At 33.4% G+C, this 19,579-nt stretch overlaps 1 protein-coding gene across 3 annotated transcripts; it reads right to left on the reverse strand.

The window, feature by feature from the left end:
• Positions 1-14,974: 14,974 nt before the first annotated feature.
• LOC107879491 (endoplasmin homolog) lies at positions 14,975-19,353 on the reverse strand. Of its 3 annotated transcripts, none has more exons than XR_007043745.1 (6): positions 18,385-19,352; positions 16,846-17,803; positions 15,922-16,042; positions 15,619-15,772; positions 15,456-15,536; positions 14,975-15,354 (listed from the first exon to the last, which is right to left on the reverse strand). XR_007043745.1 is itself a non-coding variant. In XM_016726525.2 (5 exons), exons 3-5 carry the CDS (start codon positions 15,757-15,759, stop codon positions 15,232-15,234), a joined length of 345 nt encoding a protein of 114 aa, XP_016582011.2. In that variant the 5' UTR covers positions 15,760-15,772; positions 15,922-16,042; positions 16,846-18,252; the 3' UTR covers positions 15,110-15,231. The 3 variants fall into 3 exon arrangements, 1 of the variants encoding a protein (XP_016582011.2); XR_007043744.1 differs by having other exon boundaries at positions 15,110-15,354; positions 16,846-17,937; positions 18,385-19,353; XM_016726525.2 differs by lacking the exon at positions 18,385-19,352 and having other exon boundaries at positions 15,110-15,354; positions 16,846-18,252.
• Positions 19,354-19,579: the final 226 nt, after the last annotated feature.

The following is a 19,579-nucleotide window of genomic DNA, read 5'->3' on the forward strand; positions in this document are numbered from 1 at the left end:
ACCCTAAACTATATCCAAAAAGTCTAAGCCACATTTAAATTATACTAGTGACCAATTACACACCTTAACTATAAAAAAGTGATATTATTACCTCCCCGCAACCCTCATTCTAAGGCGCGTGTGTTACACTTATTTTAGGCGCGTCCAGCCTATTAAATAACAAAAGTAAACGGCTAAAAACATTAAGGGAAAAGTCATAGTTTCCACCCCAAACTATAGTCGAAAAGTTGAATCCACACCTAAACTATATAAGTGACCTATTACACACCTTAACTATAAAAAAGTTATACTTTTTACTGATGTGGTGCTGACGTGGCAGTGCGTGTAAAACACTACACCACATGCAAGTGATGGTAGCCTGACAGGGTGTAAATAGTTTCACTTTTTTATAGTTTAGGTGTGTAATAGGTCACTAGTATAGTTTAGGTGTGTCTTCGACTTTTCGAGTATAGTTTGGGGTGGAAACGATGTCTTTTCCCGTAAAAAAATATAAAAATAAATTGATAAAATTTTAAAGTAAGGATAAACATCAATTTTTATTATCAATTATAAAAAATATGTGAAAATTATATTTTGTACCCTTTAACGGTCAGGAAGCCTGAAGACGTTAATTTTTAGCACGGAGAGCAAAAATTGGGTGTCAACAGTTGCCCCTGAGTGGACAAAGATTTATGTGAAAATCTTTGGGCAATCACGTTGACATAACCAATTTTGTTCTCTGGCAAAACAAAATTTTTGAAAGATTATGGCCGGGCTTCGATTTCTGAGCTGCCTACATATCTCGGGCTTCATGAGAAGTCAGGTCATTTATAGTTCGAATTATAGCAAAGTTTTGATAAATATCAAAATTTTCCCCAGTGTAGAGTTATGGTGACACTGGGTTCCTTCAAGGATGATAGCAAAGATTTTAACACGAATGGAATGAATACGTGTGCGTGTTCCAAAATTAGCTGTTTGGGTAGTTGGAAATGAGGAGATATGGAAAGTAATATTTGCTGGGGACTTTGAGGGGAAAGGAGACTGTGAATTTTCAAAGATTGCCCCAGTATTGGATTAACATGACACTGAGTGATGATAATAAGGATTATAAAAAATGAGAGTTTTGGGTCGAGTTGAGTTTCTTCGCCGAAATTCCTGACGTAACTAGGGATGTCTGACATTCCGCTAGCTTGCCCCAATTTGCTGCTAAGAGAATAGTTCCACGTTGTACTGCATGTTCTAGTATTGTTTCTGTTTTTAAGGCAATCCGCCTGTCGGGGTAATAACTGAAATATAAATAGCCTCCGTCGGCTGAGTAGCTATTTGAAAGTAAAAGCCTCCGTCGACTGAGCAGTAATTGAAATGTAAATATCCTCCGTCAGCTGAGCAGCTGATGGAATATAAATAGCTTCCATCGGCTGAGTAATTGATGAAATGTAAATAGCCTCCGTCGGCTGAAATGTAAATTGCCTCTACCGGCTGTAATGTAAATAGCCTCCGTCGGCTGAAATATAAATAGCCTCCGCCAGCTGAAATGTAAATAACCTTCGTCGGCTGAGAAATTGCTGAAATGTAAATAGCCTCTGTCGGCTGAAATGTAAATAGCCTCTGTCGGCTGAAATGTAAATAGCTTCCGCCGGCTGAAATGTAAATTGAGAAAGTGAAAGTTGTATTATATGCCTTATTGTTGGGGGAGGGCGTGCCCTGTTCTATTGTTTGGGGCAGACAGCCTTGTCCTGTTGTTCGGGGCAGACTGCCCTGTCCTATTGTTTGAGGCGGACTGCCCTGTCCTATTGTTTGGGGCGGACTGCCCTGTGTTATGTTAGAGTTTTGAGAACAACTGTTAGTACTTGATGAACGAGTCTTAATGGGGATATCCCTTTAATGCGACCTGCAAAAAATCAAGAAATTCTTTTAGAGGTAGAAAGTATTAGCAAATGAATTGATAAAACCTGGCTTCCTGGCTTGTGATAGAGATGTGATGTTGAGTTTCTGATGGAATGTTGTAAGATACTTGACACGTGCCTCCTTGAGCATTTTCCTGGCTTCCATGATGTTTGAACTTTGCTGCAGCATCATTGTACCTGCGCTCAAAGAAAGTTTTTTAGTTTGAGGAGGGGGTGTTGATTCTGCATTGATCGAGAACTCAGCCTAGCAGCTATCTCGTCCTTAAATCTTTAGACAATCGGTAATCTATTCGGGATTTAGAGTAGTGACACTTCCTAACTCCATATATTGTGCTTATACTACTACGTCTTTTGGTGGGGACTTTCTCCATCTTGATCTTTGCTCTAAGACTCTGTCAAAGCGATACGATTGATGTGGCTTGAGATGATAAATGAAATTTAAAAGCATGGAGAGAATATTTTGTTGATATGACCGAGCCTGTCTCGGCTGCCAAAGTATCCTAGAATAGGAATCAGGTCAAAACGTAATTCTGCGTAAGGAGAATCAAGAAAATTTAGTCACAATGATGGGTGGATGGAGAATGGTAAGATTGATAATCATGATCTTGCTTTTGAAATCTCATTTGGTCATTTATTGGAGTGGTTTCTCTTGTGTAAGAGTCTTCAAAATCCTATCACTTCTTTTTTTGCGCTAACGCTTAGCATTAAAGCATTCTTTAATTTGATTGATGCTTTTATAGGTTGTTGGAGTCGATCAAGCGTTGAGATTTGCATCTCAATTTCGGTTCCTTCATGTCATGGTTTTGAGTGGAAGAGTAGTAAACACGTTGTATAAGCTATCTTCATATGTAGTCTCGCTGACTTGCGTCTTGATGAAAGTAAGAGGATTGGGAACATGCGCGAGTCTTCTCCGTGCAAACTCTAAATATTTCTTGGGCGCCTCATTGATAGTCTTCTTATCTTGTGGGTGTCTTCGTATATGAACTCTTTTTGGGTCCACTACAGTCGTCCTTTTGTGTACCTGTTAGAAAATAAATAACTTGCAAGAACAGACATAACAACCTTTTTAATTGTTACATAATCATTTGTCAGTTAAATATGTCTTTAAAGCGGGGTGCCCCTTTTGGTCAGTCTGTTGATGCCTTGTAGCTTTAGTGATGACTTGCGTTATCTGGTACAAATCAACCTTGATTGTAACATTTCCAACTTGAACGTCCTATCCTTCGTTGATCTTTAAAACATTCTTCAAATTTTGCCCCAGTCTCTTGGAGAGACTTTCTCGATGATTCTTCGCTGCGTATCTCGGGATGGTCTTGATGGATTGTGTTGAGTTTTCTGGATACCGTCGCATTCATGTTTCACTCATCGTTAGGGAAAAATGGAGTTTTGTATTATAAAGGGACCGAGCCTTACATAGGCTGCCTACGTATCCCGCCGAGGGAAATCAGGTCACACGTAGTTCCAATTACAAAAGAAGAAATGATTGTACTTAAGTATGACTGAACCCAATGAGGGTTGCTTACGTATCTCACCATGAGAAATCAGGTCAGAACGTAGTTCTGCTATATGATAATCATAGGGGAATCCTTGCCCTCAAATATAGGTCTATATTGCCTATTTCTGAGTTGATCAACTTGAATTCATTTCCATCGTATTCCCGCTAAAGTTAGCGCTTCTCTGTAAAGTGGTTTATTATGAAGGCCTTGCTGACTTAGCATGGAGGATGGTGTCCCTCATGTCATATATAATCTTCTTTTTTCATGACTGGGCACCAGATCAAAATTTGCATTTGGTTGCACTTCGACACATTAGATTGCCCCGATCTCAATCAAGCACTCAATTCTATGCCTTAGCCTATTACAATCTTCAGTATCGTGCCCCTAAACTCCAGAGTGGAAAGCACATTTTTTTCTTTCTTCGAACCATTTAGGCAATGGGTTTGGAATCTTTCCTAGCTCGAGTTGCAGCAAATTTGCGCCTCTCAATCTTTCAAACAAAAGTGTCAATGGTTCAACAAATTAAGTACGGCTTCAATTACGGTTACCTTTTGAATTTTGTCAAATTGCAGAAGGTGTATGATTTTGATAAACTGACACTTGGATTAGAACACAGAGTTGTGGTGGATTTTGGTATGTGGGAGCTTGGGGTTGAAGGTAATTTTGTTGGATATTATAGGCATGATGTAGTTTGTGATTCGGTAATTGTATCGGCTCGTTATCAGGATTTTGAAGTGATTGGATGATTCAGGTATTGAGTGGTGTGGTATCACAATAGATACTTCTTCTTCATTCTCCACCTTGGCGCCTTTGATGAACTCTAACCGAGTAGACTCGCTCGAGTTATTTGTCAACTTAATCTTTCCAGAGTTTATTGCCTCGTCAATAAAATTCTCCATTTTGACACAATCGATAAACTTCTACCCCAATGTGGACATTATATTTTCCAAATAGATACCCTTTTGACTACGGATAAAATATTTCGTCAATTCACCTTCGTCCATTGGTGGTTCAACTTTTCCTACTTCGGACCTCCATCGTCGAGCATATTTCTGGAATGATTCAGAGGTCTTCTTTTGTATACCGTGAGGGAAAGTCGATCAGGTACGATTTCTATGTTAAACTTGAAACGATTCATAAAGTCTTCACCTATGTCGCTCTATTTATGCCAAAGACGAGGGTCTTCTTTGGTGTACCAAATGAGAGCCTCACCAGACAAACTTCTAATGAACAACTTCATTATGAGCTTCTATTTTTCCAATTCCTACCAATTTATCACAATACGCTCTTAAATGAGTATGAGGATCCCCGGTTCTATTAAACAAGTCAAACTTAGGTGGCTTGAACCCGATTGGCAAATCAACATCTGGATAGATACATAAATCTTCATAGTCCAAATGCTTGCTGACTTAAGTTTCTTGGAGGTGTTTCATCGTTCGCTTTAGGTTACGAAGCTCATTTACGATTTTGTCATTCCCCTCTTTTGTTCCTGCACTTATCAGAAGCCTACTTTTAGCGGGCATGGTGAAAATGGGTGTCTCAGTCACTCATATTAGAGAAATATATTGTTCTTGAAAGGTAGCATGATTTGTTCGTTGAATATAACAAGCAGATGTGACAATATTTGGATGTGGGGTGCGTATGAATGGGGATGATGGATTTGTTAAACCAACAGTCATTGTGGGAGGTCGTACTGACTGATAGTGTTTAGGTATTGGAGTTTCTAGTGACAAAATATTAGGAGGGCGCGGTAGAGTAGCCGTGGATGGATGTGTGGGATCCTTTCCTTGGTGCAGTTCTCCTCTTAACATCTCGAGTTGTTGCTCCAAAAGAAGCATATGTTTATCTTTATCTGCATTATCTTGTCTTTTGAAAATCCCTGATACGTTTATTGGGGTTGGAACACTTCTGGTCTGGTCGATGGTATTGGTGTTCATCCTTGAGATATATAGCTTAAGTCGGCTAGTTCTATCGATCAACAAAATTAACCTCTGTCGGGGGGATAATACCAACACAAATGAAAGTTAAGGAGTTAGTTCATATCGATAGACAAGCACATTCTGACAACATCAAGTAAGTGCATCTTATATTGTGGAGCCTCATTTTGCCAGAGGTAGGCCTTCGTTCAAATAAACTGATATAGATAAATCTAGATTTTGACACATTTTGGATTCAGAACAATGTTAAGTTTTCTTGAAAAGGGAATATATCCAACAAGGGTGGCTAAAAGAGGTTTGTATAGTCGATAAGAATTGATAGAAGCGGGATACAATGATGCCTTTAAAGAAGTGAGTACTCAAGTCTCGTTATTGATGAATGAGGATCTTGTGGTAGAGATATCGAATGGAGGAAAAGTATCGACAATGCCTCACACTCATTGGCTGGAAAGAGTTAGAAGTGGGTGAAGATGAATAATATTCCACATTCATTGTTTTGAAGAAGGGTGTCAAATTATTGTAGAGTTTTGAATAATATTCTACGTTTGTTCACTAAAAAAAGAAATCAAATATTGGAAGAATGCTTGACAACATTCCACTCTAGTTTGGATCAAAAGAAGTTAGACCTAGGTGGAGTTTTTTTAGTGACATTCCCTATCTGAGAACTTGAAGAGAAAGTCAAACGAAAACAAAGCATTTTTAGAACACTCGGCTTTCATGAAATTTGAGAAAGATACTTGTGAAGCGGAGTTTTAACAATGCTCTGTATTCATGAAAATGGTGTCAAATATTTGAGAGTTTGGGTAATACTCTATGTTTATTGACATGAAAATGATGTCGAATGAAGGAAGAGAAAAAAAAGGCCAATTTGATTGTTCTAAATCCATTAATGTTCGATTTCAGGATTATCTGAATCAGTTCTAACACAAAATATGTCATAAAGGTTTCATAACCTTCTGACGAAAGGGTGGCATCCTAGTTGCGAAGACGATACCTTGGACCGTCCCGCCTAAGGTATATGCAATATGACCTATTACTAGAGTAGGATTTTTCCCTAAATATTCAAGAGTAGGACTAAAAATTTGCGAGAAGGTGCACTAACCTAACTGCACTGACTTTGAAACTAAGGAATCCAAAGAAGGTTCGGAGGAGTGCAGTACACCCCTCGCGTGTACCACAGTGTGTGAATTTTGTACGGCCAAAGACTCGATAGGAAAATGCAAGTGATAAAGCAGTAACAAGTAGTGTTATTCAAACAAATAAGGAACACAAGTTTGGATTTGGCTTGCATCCTTTCACACATAGCATGATATAAAAATATGTAAAACAAATAACATAATAAATCATAAAAATCTTAAAGTAAGCATGTTAAGGACAAAAAATGTAAAAAATTTATGAGAAAATTTCCACAATTTGCAGTGTAACACGTAAGGAATCAAAAAATTTAATCATATAAAAAAAATGTAAAAATACCTCCCTCAATTGAAAATCGATTCAATCATGGTTAGAACCTATTGTGCTTCCCCAGCAGAGTCGTCATTCTGTCGATGTCCTATTTTTACCCGAGGTCAAAACAAGTACGACGTTATGGACTCTAAAAGAATGAAAATTGTATAGAGTCGCCACCTAATTTTTAAGGAAAATAAGGAAACCTATTTATTAACAAGTATTATTAATGTTTTTAGTCTGTGAAAAATCAATTTAAGATTCTAGATAAGGGTTGAAGTTATCCCGAAGGAAAGGGATTAGACATCCTTCAGGATCCACAAATATGATACCCGAGTAGACTAAATTTATCAATGAGGGAGAAGGTATAAATATTTAAAATAATATAAAATATGTATTTAATTATAAAGTAATTCTTTAAGAATATAAATATTTAAAATTATGTAAAGGTATATGTATATAAATAAATAAAATATTGTTATAAAACATGTACAAGATATGTATAAATAAAATGTGTAAATACATGTGAAAAGTATTTTATAATACACGAAAAGAAAGGTATGTTATAATATGTCATACAAAGAAATGTATTTACAAGTAATATATTTTTTATTTGATTAAAGTTATAAAGAAAAGTAAAATTTATTTGAGAAGAAAAGACTAAAAAATTTAAATTACTTAATTAACCTGACTCTTTTATTTAAGTGTAATAAAATAATATATGTTTTGTAAAAATATGAACAAAATTATATTAGTATATGTACTAAATCGAAATAAGAAAACTTGTTTTAAAGAAAAGATTATGTAACATGTAAACGTATGAATTACTTGATAAAGTTAATTATTTTATGTAAGTATTAACGGGCTAAGTTTTGCCTAAAAGCGATGAATGCAAAATAATAAACACTTGTAAATATAAATATAAAAAATAATGCAAAATTAAAAGGTCATCTTTGAATGCAACTCCCGACGAGTATTCCAAATAACCTGTATAAATACTTGTAAAAAATGTTAGTAATGAATAAATAATTATCAAAAATAAATTAAAAAAGGTATGTAAAAAATGTAATTTTTCGTTAAAAAGTGGGTTCAAATTAAATTTTAAATAGTGTGGGCTCGGATTAAGTTTTAGATTCGCCATGACTGCAAAATGGTTGCTCGACTAATCGGCCGTCCTAAATCGCCTCGCCAAGATACGAATCACAAAACCTTTTATATTTTGTCGTGATGTTACAAAAGTTTCGTCATTGCCCAAAAATATTTCTTTATTATGCATTTATACACGTAAAGTCCATTTTTTTTAAATTTATGGAGGCCTCAAAATTAATAATAATAATTTTCGTTGGCCAAAAATAATGTAGTATCTGTCCATTATCAGTATAATATGTCAGCAAGCATATCCAGAATTAATAAAGGGGTGGAAGCACCAACTACACAACCCCAAAATTTATATAATACAGTAATAGAGCAACACGGACCATAAAAAGGTGTTAAAGTCATCGAAATGTGAACAAAACAGAGGCAATCCAAATATCCAAAATATCAAGAATTCAAGGTAGAAAAAGAAATGTTAAAGCACCACATAAACTACCCAAATCCATAAAATAGGCAAATTATTAAGCAGATCGAAGACTGTGACAAATAAAGGTTGGCGTTGCTTCAACGACGTATGCTGGAGCAACACCAAAAAACGTGAGTACGGCCAATTAATGGCCAGTTCTTGATGAAAAAAACCGAAAGGGGAAGAAAAAGGGGGTGGCTGCCGCGATGTGGCTGATGGCGGCAGATCTGGGCTTGGGTGGTGGCACGTGGTGGTTTCTCAGTTAGATCTCACCAGTCACAACTCCGGCGAGCCAGCAGTGGTGAAGATCAAGAAGAGGCGGCGTATGGATTGGCTGTGGTGGTTTGTAGTAGTTTCTTTGGTTCTTTCGATTGCTGACAACGGAGAGGGGAGGCATGGAGTTGTTGGTCTTGTGGTAAAGGGGAATATGAAGAAGGTTTGGTGGTTGGAACCTCGCCAAAAATGGTTACTCCGATGGGTTAACGGTGTGAGAGAGAGGAGATGTTGAGAAAAATGGAGTCTCTCTATTTTGCTGTGTATGTCTATTTATATATAGGTGTAGTGTATTATGTCGTAGGTGGAAATTTGAATTAAAATAGTTGAAATTTGAACGTTGCAAAATCTGACAAATACCAACAAATAAAGATTTCCCTTGATCCCTTTTTTGACACTTTTTACCATGCTGTAATTAACAAAGCATTAAAGACACCTTTTTTTTTTAGATGTGACATAAGGAAAGACAATTTTTTCTTTTTGCCTTAAAAATATTTGAAAGAAAGGTATTTAACAGAAACAACAACGAATTTTATGCAACTTGCATTATTGCTGGTCAATCCATGTTCCTACCCATTTATTATTTGGGTCCTTTTCAATCTTAAATTGATTTTTTTGAGCTTCTAAATTAATAGCTAGCTTAATATATATATTTAAATAATAATAATTAAAAATTATAAAAAAATTTGATGTATGCATGACTACTTTAATAAATATGAGACTTAAAAATAAAGCAACAATGAGCGATTAAAAAAATAAAAAAAATAAAATAATAGTAGTGTTATTGATAACACATTAATATTTTAAAATTAGTAATAATAATGGTATTACATAAATAAGAATGGTAAAAATAGTTATAAATTAAAATAGTGGTGAAATATAAAATATTCAACTTACTATTAATTTGGAAGCTCAAGAAAATGAATTAAAAGAAAGGATGGACAAAATTGAGTATCAACAAATAGTATTTTAAAATATTCAAAAATGTAATTAATTTAAGAAATTTTATAAAAATGTAATGTTATGCACGTGTGCAAATGTTTGTGAAATAATAAATTGATAAGAATAAGAAAAATTATTAATAAATTAAAAAGAGTAAAAAAAATATAAAAATAAATTAAAAAAATTTTAAAGTAAGGATAAACATCAATTTTTATTATCAATTATAAAAAAATATGTGAAAATTATATTTTGTGCCCTATAACTGTCAGGAAGCCTGAAGACGTTAATTTTTAGCACGGAGAGCAAAAATTGAGTGTCAACAAGGGTTAAATCACGTGTTTAGACTGATTAGGGCCGTGGAAAAGGATAAAATTAACCCTGAAAAGAATTAAAATTTTTATCACTGGATTCCTGATTTTGGCCTTCACCGCGACGCGGTGGCATCGCGGTGAGCCACTGAAAGTCAGCTGAAACTGTTTAAAATGGACCATCGCGAAATTCTCTTTTGGCGCGACACGGTGATATCGCATCGGGCTACTAAAAAATGACAATTGCATAATGGACTTTGGTGTGACGCGCCGTTATCGCTTTGACACACTAAAAATTGCCAATTGGGAACTGAAACTTCACCGCGGCGTGCTGGAATCGAGGTGTCTCACTGGAAACTAACGAATGTCATTTGGCCTATCTTTGTGACGCGATGATGCTCAATTTGATATATACTGTTTTACTAAAAGGGCCATAGCTTCTCACCCAAAAATTGAATTTGGGCGAACTTTATATCGTTGGAAAGCTGACTGAATTTCCTACAGTTTGGTAAATCTTAAACTGGAAAAATCTAAGTGTATTGAAAAATTTATATAGGAATTCTCGTGAACTGAGAGCTAAACTGAGCTAGGAAAATACGGGGTATTACAGTTTCATGAAGTGTTAAGTCGTAGGCTCTTCAAGAGTACATTGCCTTCTTATTATGATTATTTGCTCCTTATTTTCAAGGATTATTTCAGTTGAAACCGATTAGTCTACCACGCTTCATGCATGTGTAGACTTTATTCTTTAAGAATGCAAAATAGGAGAACTTGTAGCTTAAATATGATACAAAAATTGAGTCAACAAATGCTTCCGGCATTTGACTTGAATTATCCTTTAAATAAGGATCCGTGATAATTTCTAATATATTTCATAGAAACTTATAATTTCCCTCTTATGTTAGGAAAACTACCATTCAACCTCTATCTTCATTGAGGATTTCATCTTTGTGCATCATGATATATTCATTAATCATTTACCGCACATCAAAACTATTAGATGGAATAGCTGGTTCCTGACCTTGAACCAATTGAGATGGAAGAAATAATCATAATTTATTGATTTAATGCATACAAGTGCTATTGTATGCAATATATCATATTTCAGATCAACACATGAAGTTTTGTTCTCATTAGCAATGATTTAGTTATTTATCGAAGGCATTCAATGTCAAACCATCAACATAAAGATGAATTGTCTTCATTACACAATCTGAAAGTTATTTTCTTAACTCAATTTTACTGAGCAAGCAACTTTATGAACGTCAAACTGCAGGTTGACAATAAACGTACCATTGATCATATTATATCGATGCATCTTAATAGATCACATAACTGGTGAACGGGTCCATATTCACCTTTTATACTTTTCAGCTTTTGAGGGATCAAATCCCAACATTAGTTGATCCATGAAAACAAGAACCATAAATAATTCTTGAAGAATAATCTATTTTTTCAACATATTGTCCCTTCACGCTTATATTCGTACGTTCAATCACTTGCCTTCTTATGAGAGTTAAATTCATCACCGTATCTTTTAACAATATTGTTCTTCATGAACAAACATATAAGTGGTTCCAAATCAGTTATTTTTTCTCAAATTCAACAGTAATTATATCATTAGTAGTAAAAGACAAATAACATAAGAGAAATTACCTTTATATTTATAATTTGACAGAGTCTCGTGCTGATAACATGTTATGAAATATAAAAGAATAAAAAAAAATAATAAAGAGAGAATAGAGACTTAGAGAGTAATTCTTATTTCTCTTGAGGATAATATAAATGAAGAAAGCCTAGGGAAATTTACTCTTAATTTCTCACATAAATACTTCAAATTCTAATAGATATTAACTAAATTTTGATAGATCCTATTTGATAGACATTCAATATAATGTAAATACATTTATAACAATTTTCATTATATTATCACCTACTTCTTCTTTTTTTTTTTTTTTCAAATATTCACGAATTTATGGTCCAAATTTAGTTAACCAAAACAAATCCTTATTCATATCTAGAACAATAAATTACCTACTTACAACTCTGGCTACTTAGTTTATTTATTTATTCTCATTATATATATACCACCTACATTTTTTTCTTTTTCAAATATTCACGAATTTGATTGGTACTTTGGTAGTTTTGCAACAATCGTTCATCTTTATTTTAGGTATTTTTTTTCTTATTATTTACATTTAATAGTAAGATACTAATACTTGATTAGGCATTTGTGTGTCACGCAAAGGTGGCTTAAAAGTAAGACTAGTAAAGCGTTAGTCCCTCAAAATTTTGAAACCTCACAAAATTTTAATGGTAAATTTTATTATTTTACCTTCACTTGAAATAATAATAAAGATTGTAAAATAATTTTAAAAAAATTATTCAAAAAAAAAAAGAAGTAAAGAAAGAAACATATCTAATTCTATTAGAAATGTTTTAGAACTTTGAATTAAATAACTCAAACTTCATATTAATAATAAAGTTTCAACAATAACATCCAAGTTGATGTATTGAAAATAAATGGCCAACATCTTATTGATTAGAATAAATTGTTGCTTTTATTAATAATAATATGTGAAGCTAAAGGTTATGTGGCTTTGAAAATACTATACCAAAAACAACTAATATGCAAGAATAAAAAAGACAACTCTAAATTATTAGAGTATTATTTTTTTTATGTATGTGTATATATTTAAGATCTCTTATTAAACTGTGGCTGCCCTGATTTTACGTTGGAGATGACAAAGCCAAAATTTAGATTAAAACTTTTAGTGAAGGTATCATACAAGATAAAATGATCATGAGTTTCAAGTAACTGAAGAATAAAATGCTCATGAGTTTCTTATTAAAGTGCTCATGAGTTTTTTATTAAAGTGTGGCTGCCACTGATGTTACGTTTCAAGTAACTAAAGAATAAAATGCTCATAAGTTTCGTTTCAAGTAACTGAAGAATAAAATGCTCATGTGTTTCTTATCAAAGTGTGGCTGCCACTGATGTTATAAAGCCAAAATTTAGATTTCTTATTAAAGTGTGGCTGCCACTGATGTTACGTTGGAGATGACAAAGCCAAAATTTAGATTAAAACTTTTAGTGCAGGTATCAAACAAAATAAAATGCTCATGAGTTTCAAGTAACTGAAGAAATGGAATATGTGTTTTCCGTATTACTCCAATAAGAACTCAAAAAATTTAAAAGCGAAAGGGAGCCAAATCCCAATAAAAGTGTAGCAGATAAATTAGAATGGTTCAACGTTTTTAGTGGGTAAAAGGAATTTATACATAATTATTTTTTATTACTACTGCATACCTTTTAATGTATTACGACTTATAAATTATCTTTAGCCTTAATAACAGGGAGCAAAATATATGGTTATTTACCGCTAACAACGTTATTACTACTAAGGATGTCATTGGTACCAAATCTTTTTAGACGTGGGACAAATTTGTAGACTATATGAAACTCAACTCGTTGGGTAGAGTTGTGTTGATAACGTGTTATAAAATATAAAGTAAGAACAATAAGAATAAATAGAGAGAATAAAGATTAATTCTTATTTCTCTTGAGGAATGAGAGATAATCAGATTGAGGATACAATGAACAAAACCCAGGAAAATCTTGATAAATCTTATCTATATTCTTGATAGACATTCACTATAATATAAATACATTTATAACAATTGTATATATAGTTAACTATTTTTTATTTAAAAATTTAAGCTATCAACGGTAAAAATAAAAATATACTATAATTTACAAATAACATTATTTAATGGACAAAATTCAGAAATAGCATACTTATCCCCTTAATTATGAGTTTCATAGCAACAGTTTCATAATTACATAGTAAGTTGTATTTTGTATTTTCGTAAACTGTTGCTATAAAAATACAAATACATATGATTTTTACTGCCCTTATGATCGATATGTATTTTGTATTTTTGCAAACTGTTGCTACAAAAATACAAATACATATGCTACAAAATGCAATTTGATAAAAGTGTTGTTATTTTTTAGGGATAATACCCAAGAAAATACCTGAAGTTTAACCAAATTTTCAGTGGAGCATATTGAAATTTGCGGGGGTCTATTACCCCTACACTTTTTTTAATTGGAATTAATTCCCCCAGACTTTTTTAAAGTGGAATTAATACCCCCTCAAAACGTATACCCAGTTTTTTTGTGGGAAGTGTGGTACACGCGTCGTTTCTTCTCCATTTTATCACTTTTCAATATTTTTTCACAATTACAACCATATTAAATATTCCAAATGATTCCATTGAGTTTATGAAGAAAGTTTTTTCAAATAATTGAATGGAAACTTTCATTAATTTTCCATTAAAACTCGGAAGATTCAATTAGTGAGTTTTATTAATGGAAGATTCAATGAAACTCGCTAATTGAAAACTCAATGAAAGATTCAATTTCCATTAATGGAACTCGAAAGATTTAAAAAAATCATTAATGGAACTAGAAAGATTTGAAAATTTTAATTTCATGATTCAATTTCCATTAATGGAACTCGGAAGATTCGAAAAATCCATTAATGGAACTCGGAAGATTCGAAAAATTTAATTTCATGCTCGAAAGATTCAATTTCCATTAATGAAACTCGAAATTAAATTAGCGAGTTTCCGAGTTTGAATCTTCCGAATCATCCATTGAGTTTCAATTAGCGAGTTCCATTAAATTATAACCATTGAGTTCCATTAAATTTCAATTCAAAAATGGAGCAACCATTGTTTAAATTTCAATTCAACAATGGAGCAACCATTGTTGAAGAAAAGAAAGAAAGAAAAAAGAATAAAGAAGAATGAAAAATTAAATAAAAATATAAAACTTTAAATAATTATAAAATTAAGGGGCTGTTTGGCCAAAAAAAAGAGTTTAAAACGTTTTTAACACTGTTCACGTGCTCAATGCGCGTGAATCACACGCAGTGTGCCAAATGGCAGATATATGCCATTAAAATATGAAAAAAAAAGTCTGGGGGTAATAGGAGCCCCCGCAAAGTTCAGTATGCTCAACTGGTAATCCGGTCAAACTTCAGGTATTTTTATGGATAGTATCTCTATTTTTTATAATTTAATACTTAAGTATGCTACTTTATGTATTTTTTCCATTGTTTGTTACACTATTTATGTAAATGGGTTGTGGGGAAATACATTAGGCCCAAACCCTTGTTGGATTCTGGCCCTTACCCCCTGATGGGAGACATAGACACTCATAGTATTTTTTCATACATGAAACAAATTTCTCTTCAATGTTGGAAATTTATAAAGTAAATGAATTTCTCTTGAATGTTAAAAATCTACAAAGGAAACAAATTTCTCTTGAACTTTAGAAATCTATGAAGAAACAAATTTCTCTTGAATGTTATGTTAGAAATCTCTTAAAGTTCCAGATTTAGCTATGGTTCCCAAACTCTTTCTTAGATCCTCCATAGTCATACCAACACATCTGTCATGAATGGAAAGAATTTTCTTTTCTTCATCGAGTTTAATCTGCAATCCATGAAATAACCATAATTGAATGAGCTCAAAAAGAAATTCTCAATGGGTAACCAACAAAGATAGAGTAAGTCTACAAGGTATGAATCACTAACCTGAATATCGAGCTTAGTATTATCACCTTCACCAAGAACTTCCTTGTTAGTGAGTGCAAGGGAACTGATCTTGTCCAGTCCCTGAAATAAACAACAAATAATTTCAGAACAAACTTTTTACAGCTCACATGGAATAGACACCAAAACTAAAATTCAGACTTACGTCAGAAGCACTGGAAATAAGCTTCGTCAAGAAGATGTCCTTGTTACTGTAAAGGGAGTTGATAAGGATGTCCATAAGCCAAGAGACCTCGGCCTGGAACTCAAACTTCTCCGCATTAGCTCGGAGAGTTTTCCTTGACATAGACTCAGCTTCCCTGAATCACATAATGATACAATACTTAGTATTGAATGAACAAAAGAAATGACTCAACTTCCCTAAGCACATAATTTTATCGTAATTAATATTGAATGAACAAATAAAATCAGAGTAAAAATTAAGTGAATCAACAGCAGTTCCATGAACCTTTTAGCGACATCAGAATCAGTCCATAAATAATTAGGAACAACACCATGCTTTTCCTCAACCTCTGGTGGATCTACTGGTGCAGCAGAATTAGCTTCTGCATTTGTCTGTATCTTTCGATCTATCAAGTACAACCAAACACCAACTTTACTAACAAAGTAAGTACGTTACGCCAAATAAAAAATAGGACCAAAGCATGTTACACCAAATAGCAAGCAGGACCAAAGCAATAAAGGCCTCAAAATATTCATAAATTGAAACTCAACACATATAAGCTCAGAATTTTGACAAAAAATCTACATGATTCATAAAGGCTAGTCATAACACAAGCATTATCACAACAAAATTTGCACTACTTTGTTTGTATCTTTCGACCTATCATACACGACTACACACTTCTAAGTAAACAAATTACATAACTTTATTCACAAAGCAAATACATTACACTACTTTTCTACTATACCAATTATTTTATTGGGAACTATACTTCGTGAGTTCATCAGTTAACACAAGAGTCAGGGCTTAGGAAGTTCTACAATAGCCATAAGGTAGTTCCACAATAAATGAATCCAAACTCAAACTTGTTGTCGTCCTTATGCAAGGAACAATATCTTCTTTTTGCTTCAATAAATAAATGCACACTGAATATCCTTTTTTTAACCCATCGTCATATTTGCATTACTACGATATGGGTGCAGGAAATAAGAAAAGAAGAAAATGTATAATAGCTATAAATGGTCATCGATTTGAGGAAAAGAGTAGAAGAATGGGGTTTAAAAAAGCTCGACAGAACTCAGAAATACAACAGAGATGTGGCAGAAAAACCACACCAAATATTGTTAGGATCATTTTATTTCAATTTGAATTGATCAAATATGCAGAACGACCTAATAAATGAAGAGTTTGTCAATGTAAAAACATAACCTGAATCTCTTTTGGGAAAGTGGCACTGAAAAGCATAGTCGTTGTACACCTGGCGGAGGCATGTCCATCTGTTGCACTATTTTTCTTATTTGAGGTTCAAAACCCATGTCAAGCATTCAGTCAGACTCGTTTAGAGCTAAATATCTTATCATCTTCAACGAAAATCTTGCTCTCTCAAGTAAATCTACCAACCGTCTAGGGGTTGCTACAATAATCTGCACGCCTCTCTCTAATTCTCGAAGTTGTTAATAGTGTCATGACATAAAATAACTGTTAGAAATAAATCACATGAAAGTTTTTTTTGATCAAGAAGGGCAAAATGTAAGACATGGTACCAAAGGAAGATAAAACTTGTGCACATTAAACAATGCAGTGAAGCAATCTCTCTCAAGCCTCACCCTCAGATTCTTATATTATATTACGAGCCCACAAGATTTCCTGAAAAGAGGTTAAAAAGAAAAGCAACTACATTTTTTTTAGACTGATAACATTAAAGAAAAACTACTACACATATATTGAGAAGGTGGAAATCTGTTCCATATTTGGACCACTATAGGCAACAACCACCTTGACGCCAGTTTGATATGAAAATCTTTTAGCCTCATCATAAATCTGCAGATCACGATATAACTCTCAACCCTTCAGATAAAACTTATTTTCTGAAGTAAACCATACATCAATGTACAAAGAAATTAATTCTTCTTCATATTTTCTTCTCTTGTTAGAGTATATACAAACCAATAACCTAAAAAACTTACCTGATATGAGAGCTCCCTCGTTGAAGAGAGAATAAGAGCTAGAGGAAATGCCATAAGTGAACGTGGATGTCTAGGAAATTGGCCCCTCATGATCCCACTTATGATGGGAAACCAGAAAGCAACAGTTTTTCTAGAACCAGTTTGAGCACAAGCCATCAAATTCCTCCTTCCGTAAAAGTCATCTCAGATTTATCATAGCTCTACATTCAAATGAAACTACCTTTAACATCAAAATATACCTTTGTTCATCCACAGAAGTCGCTTCAGTTTTATCATAGCTCCACATATAGCTCTTCGTGTTTTCTAAGTGATTTACCCAACTTCAACACATCCCCTAGTCAAATTTGAAATTTGAAACTTGAAATTGAAAGATCACAAAGATATAATGACTCTAAAAACATCGAGCTCACAACATGCACGTAAAGAAGGAAACTAATGATCTCCAAAAGAGTGAAGAGACATAAAAGTTCCCTCGAAATGCTTCTCAAGTATAATATTTCGAGATCTGTTGATTAGCAAGTAGTTAAGAAAACTAATAACACACACTGGCATTTTGATATTAATTTTCAGCACCTCCAAACAGTTTCCTGCAAGTCACATTCAAATACTTTCTCCAACCTATATGAAAATTCCAAAACACAATACACATAAAGAGTAAATTCAAAGGCAATTATAACTTGGATAAATAGGAAAATCAAGACTTCAGGGGGGAAAACTAAGCAAATAAATCCAAAAATTGAAAGGAAAAAGTTCAGAAATTTATGATCTAAACAAAAATTACCTTCAATGTCGATAATCAAACGTGAAATTTCTTCATCACATTGACTCAGGATCACTTCTCGACACACTGCTAAGCAGAGGCGAAGCCAGGATTTGAGCTTGATGGTGGCCTTTATATTTAAACATAGTAATTGATAGTGTCAAAGTTCGACATATAGTTCTTTGAAAACTTAATATTGTTAAATATTATTAATTTGATTTAATATGACAAAAGAGTGTTATTCATCGTACTTGAATACGATGCACTTTTATATTTTTAATAATAATAGAGAGTTTTTCAAAAATAAAAAATCTGAGAGATTTGTTTGCTAAATGGTTGCTACAAGAAAACGTTGGATTTAACCCTTCAAACTTTAAATTGCTAATTTTTAAATAAAAAATAAGTCAATGATTAAAAAATAAAAATAAAATAAGCATTATACCTTTTGAAATTGGAGGAGAACTTGTATTTTGAATAAAATTAAAAATACATAAATAATATGTGTGTCAATGTTGTTTGGGGGGAGAGCATCAATAATGCTGCACAAATTGTACTTGGGAAAAGGAGCAATTTAAAATTGAAGGAGAACTTGTATTTTGAATAAAATTAAAAATACATAAATAATATGTGTGTCAATGTTGTCTGGAAGAGAGCAGCTATAATGCTGCTGCAAATTGTACTTGGGAAAAGGAGCAATAAAACAATTGTAGTTGGGTGGGTTTCGAACTCAAGTCCTCTACCCAAAAAGAAAATTTTATGCTATAAGTTCAACCATTGCACCAACACAATCAATTGTCTTTGAGAGTGTACAACATATATTTAGTTAAATTTACTGGTATATATACAGATATACAACCTATATATACAGAGTTTTTCTCAAGCCTAGCGGGTGCATGTGCATCCTACTCTATACGTAGGCCCACCTCTGCTGCTAAGCATGAACCCTATTATACAGAACACACCACACAGAGTGCAACCTCAAAGAAGAGACATGGAAGATGAAGGTGAACTTACTGAAATATCCCTTTTTAAGAGATATTCATTGAGAAAAATAAAATTACATTAATACCCTTCATAGTACTTGAAGCTTCACTTATTAAAAGTTTAAATTTGAGCAATAATAACATCAGGTCACATATTCATAAGAACCAAAAATTACACATCGACAGTTTAGCGAGACATAATTTTAAGGCTTAAGTCATCGATAGTCCTTTAA

Source organism: Capsicum annuum, chromosome 8 (assembly GCF_002878395.1).
Source record: "Capsicum annuum cultivar UCD-10X-F1 chromosome 8, UCD10Xv1.1, whole genome shotgun sequence".
Taxonomy (NCBI): Eukaryota; Viridiplantae; Streptophyta; class Magnoliopsida; order Solanales; family Solanaceae; genus Capsicum; species Capsicum annuum.

What these genes read in the sequence shown, in the direction of transcription:
- LOC107879491 (XM_016726525.2), bottom strand. Translation starts at nt 15,759, where the DNA reads ATGTCAAGGAAAACTCTCCGAGCTAATGCGGAGAAGTTTGAGTTCCAG. An exon ending in TTATTTCCAGTGCTTCTGAC is followed by an intron (nt 15,537 to 15,618) that starts GTAAGTCTGAAT and finishes TGTTTATTTCAG; the next exon opens with GGACTGGACAAGATCAGTTC. An exon ending in ATACTAAGCTCGATATTCAG is followed by an intron (nt 15,355 to 15,455) that starts GTTAGTGATTCA and finishes CATGGATTGCAG; the next exon opens with ATTAAACTCGATGAAGAAAA.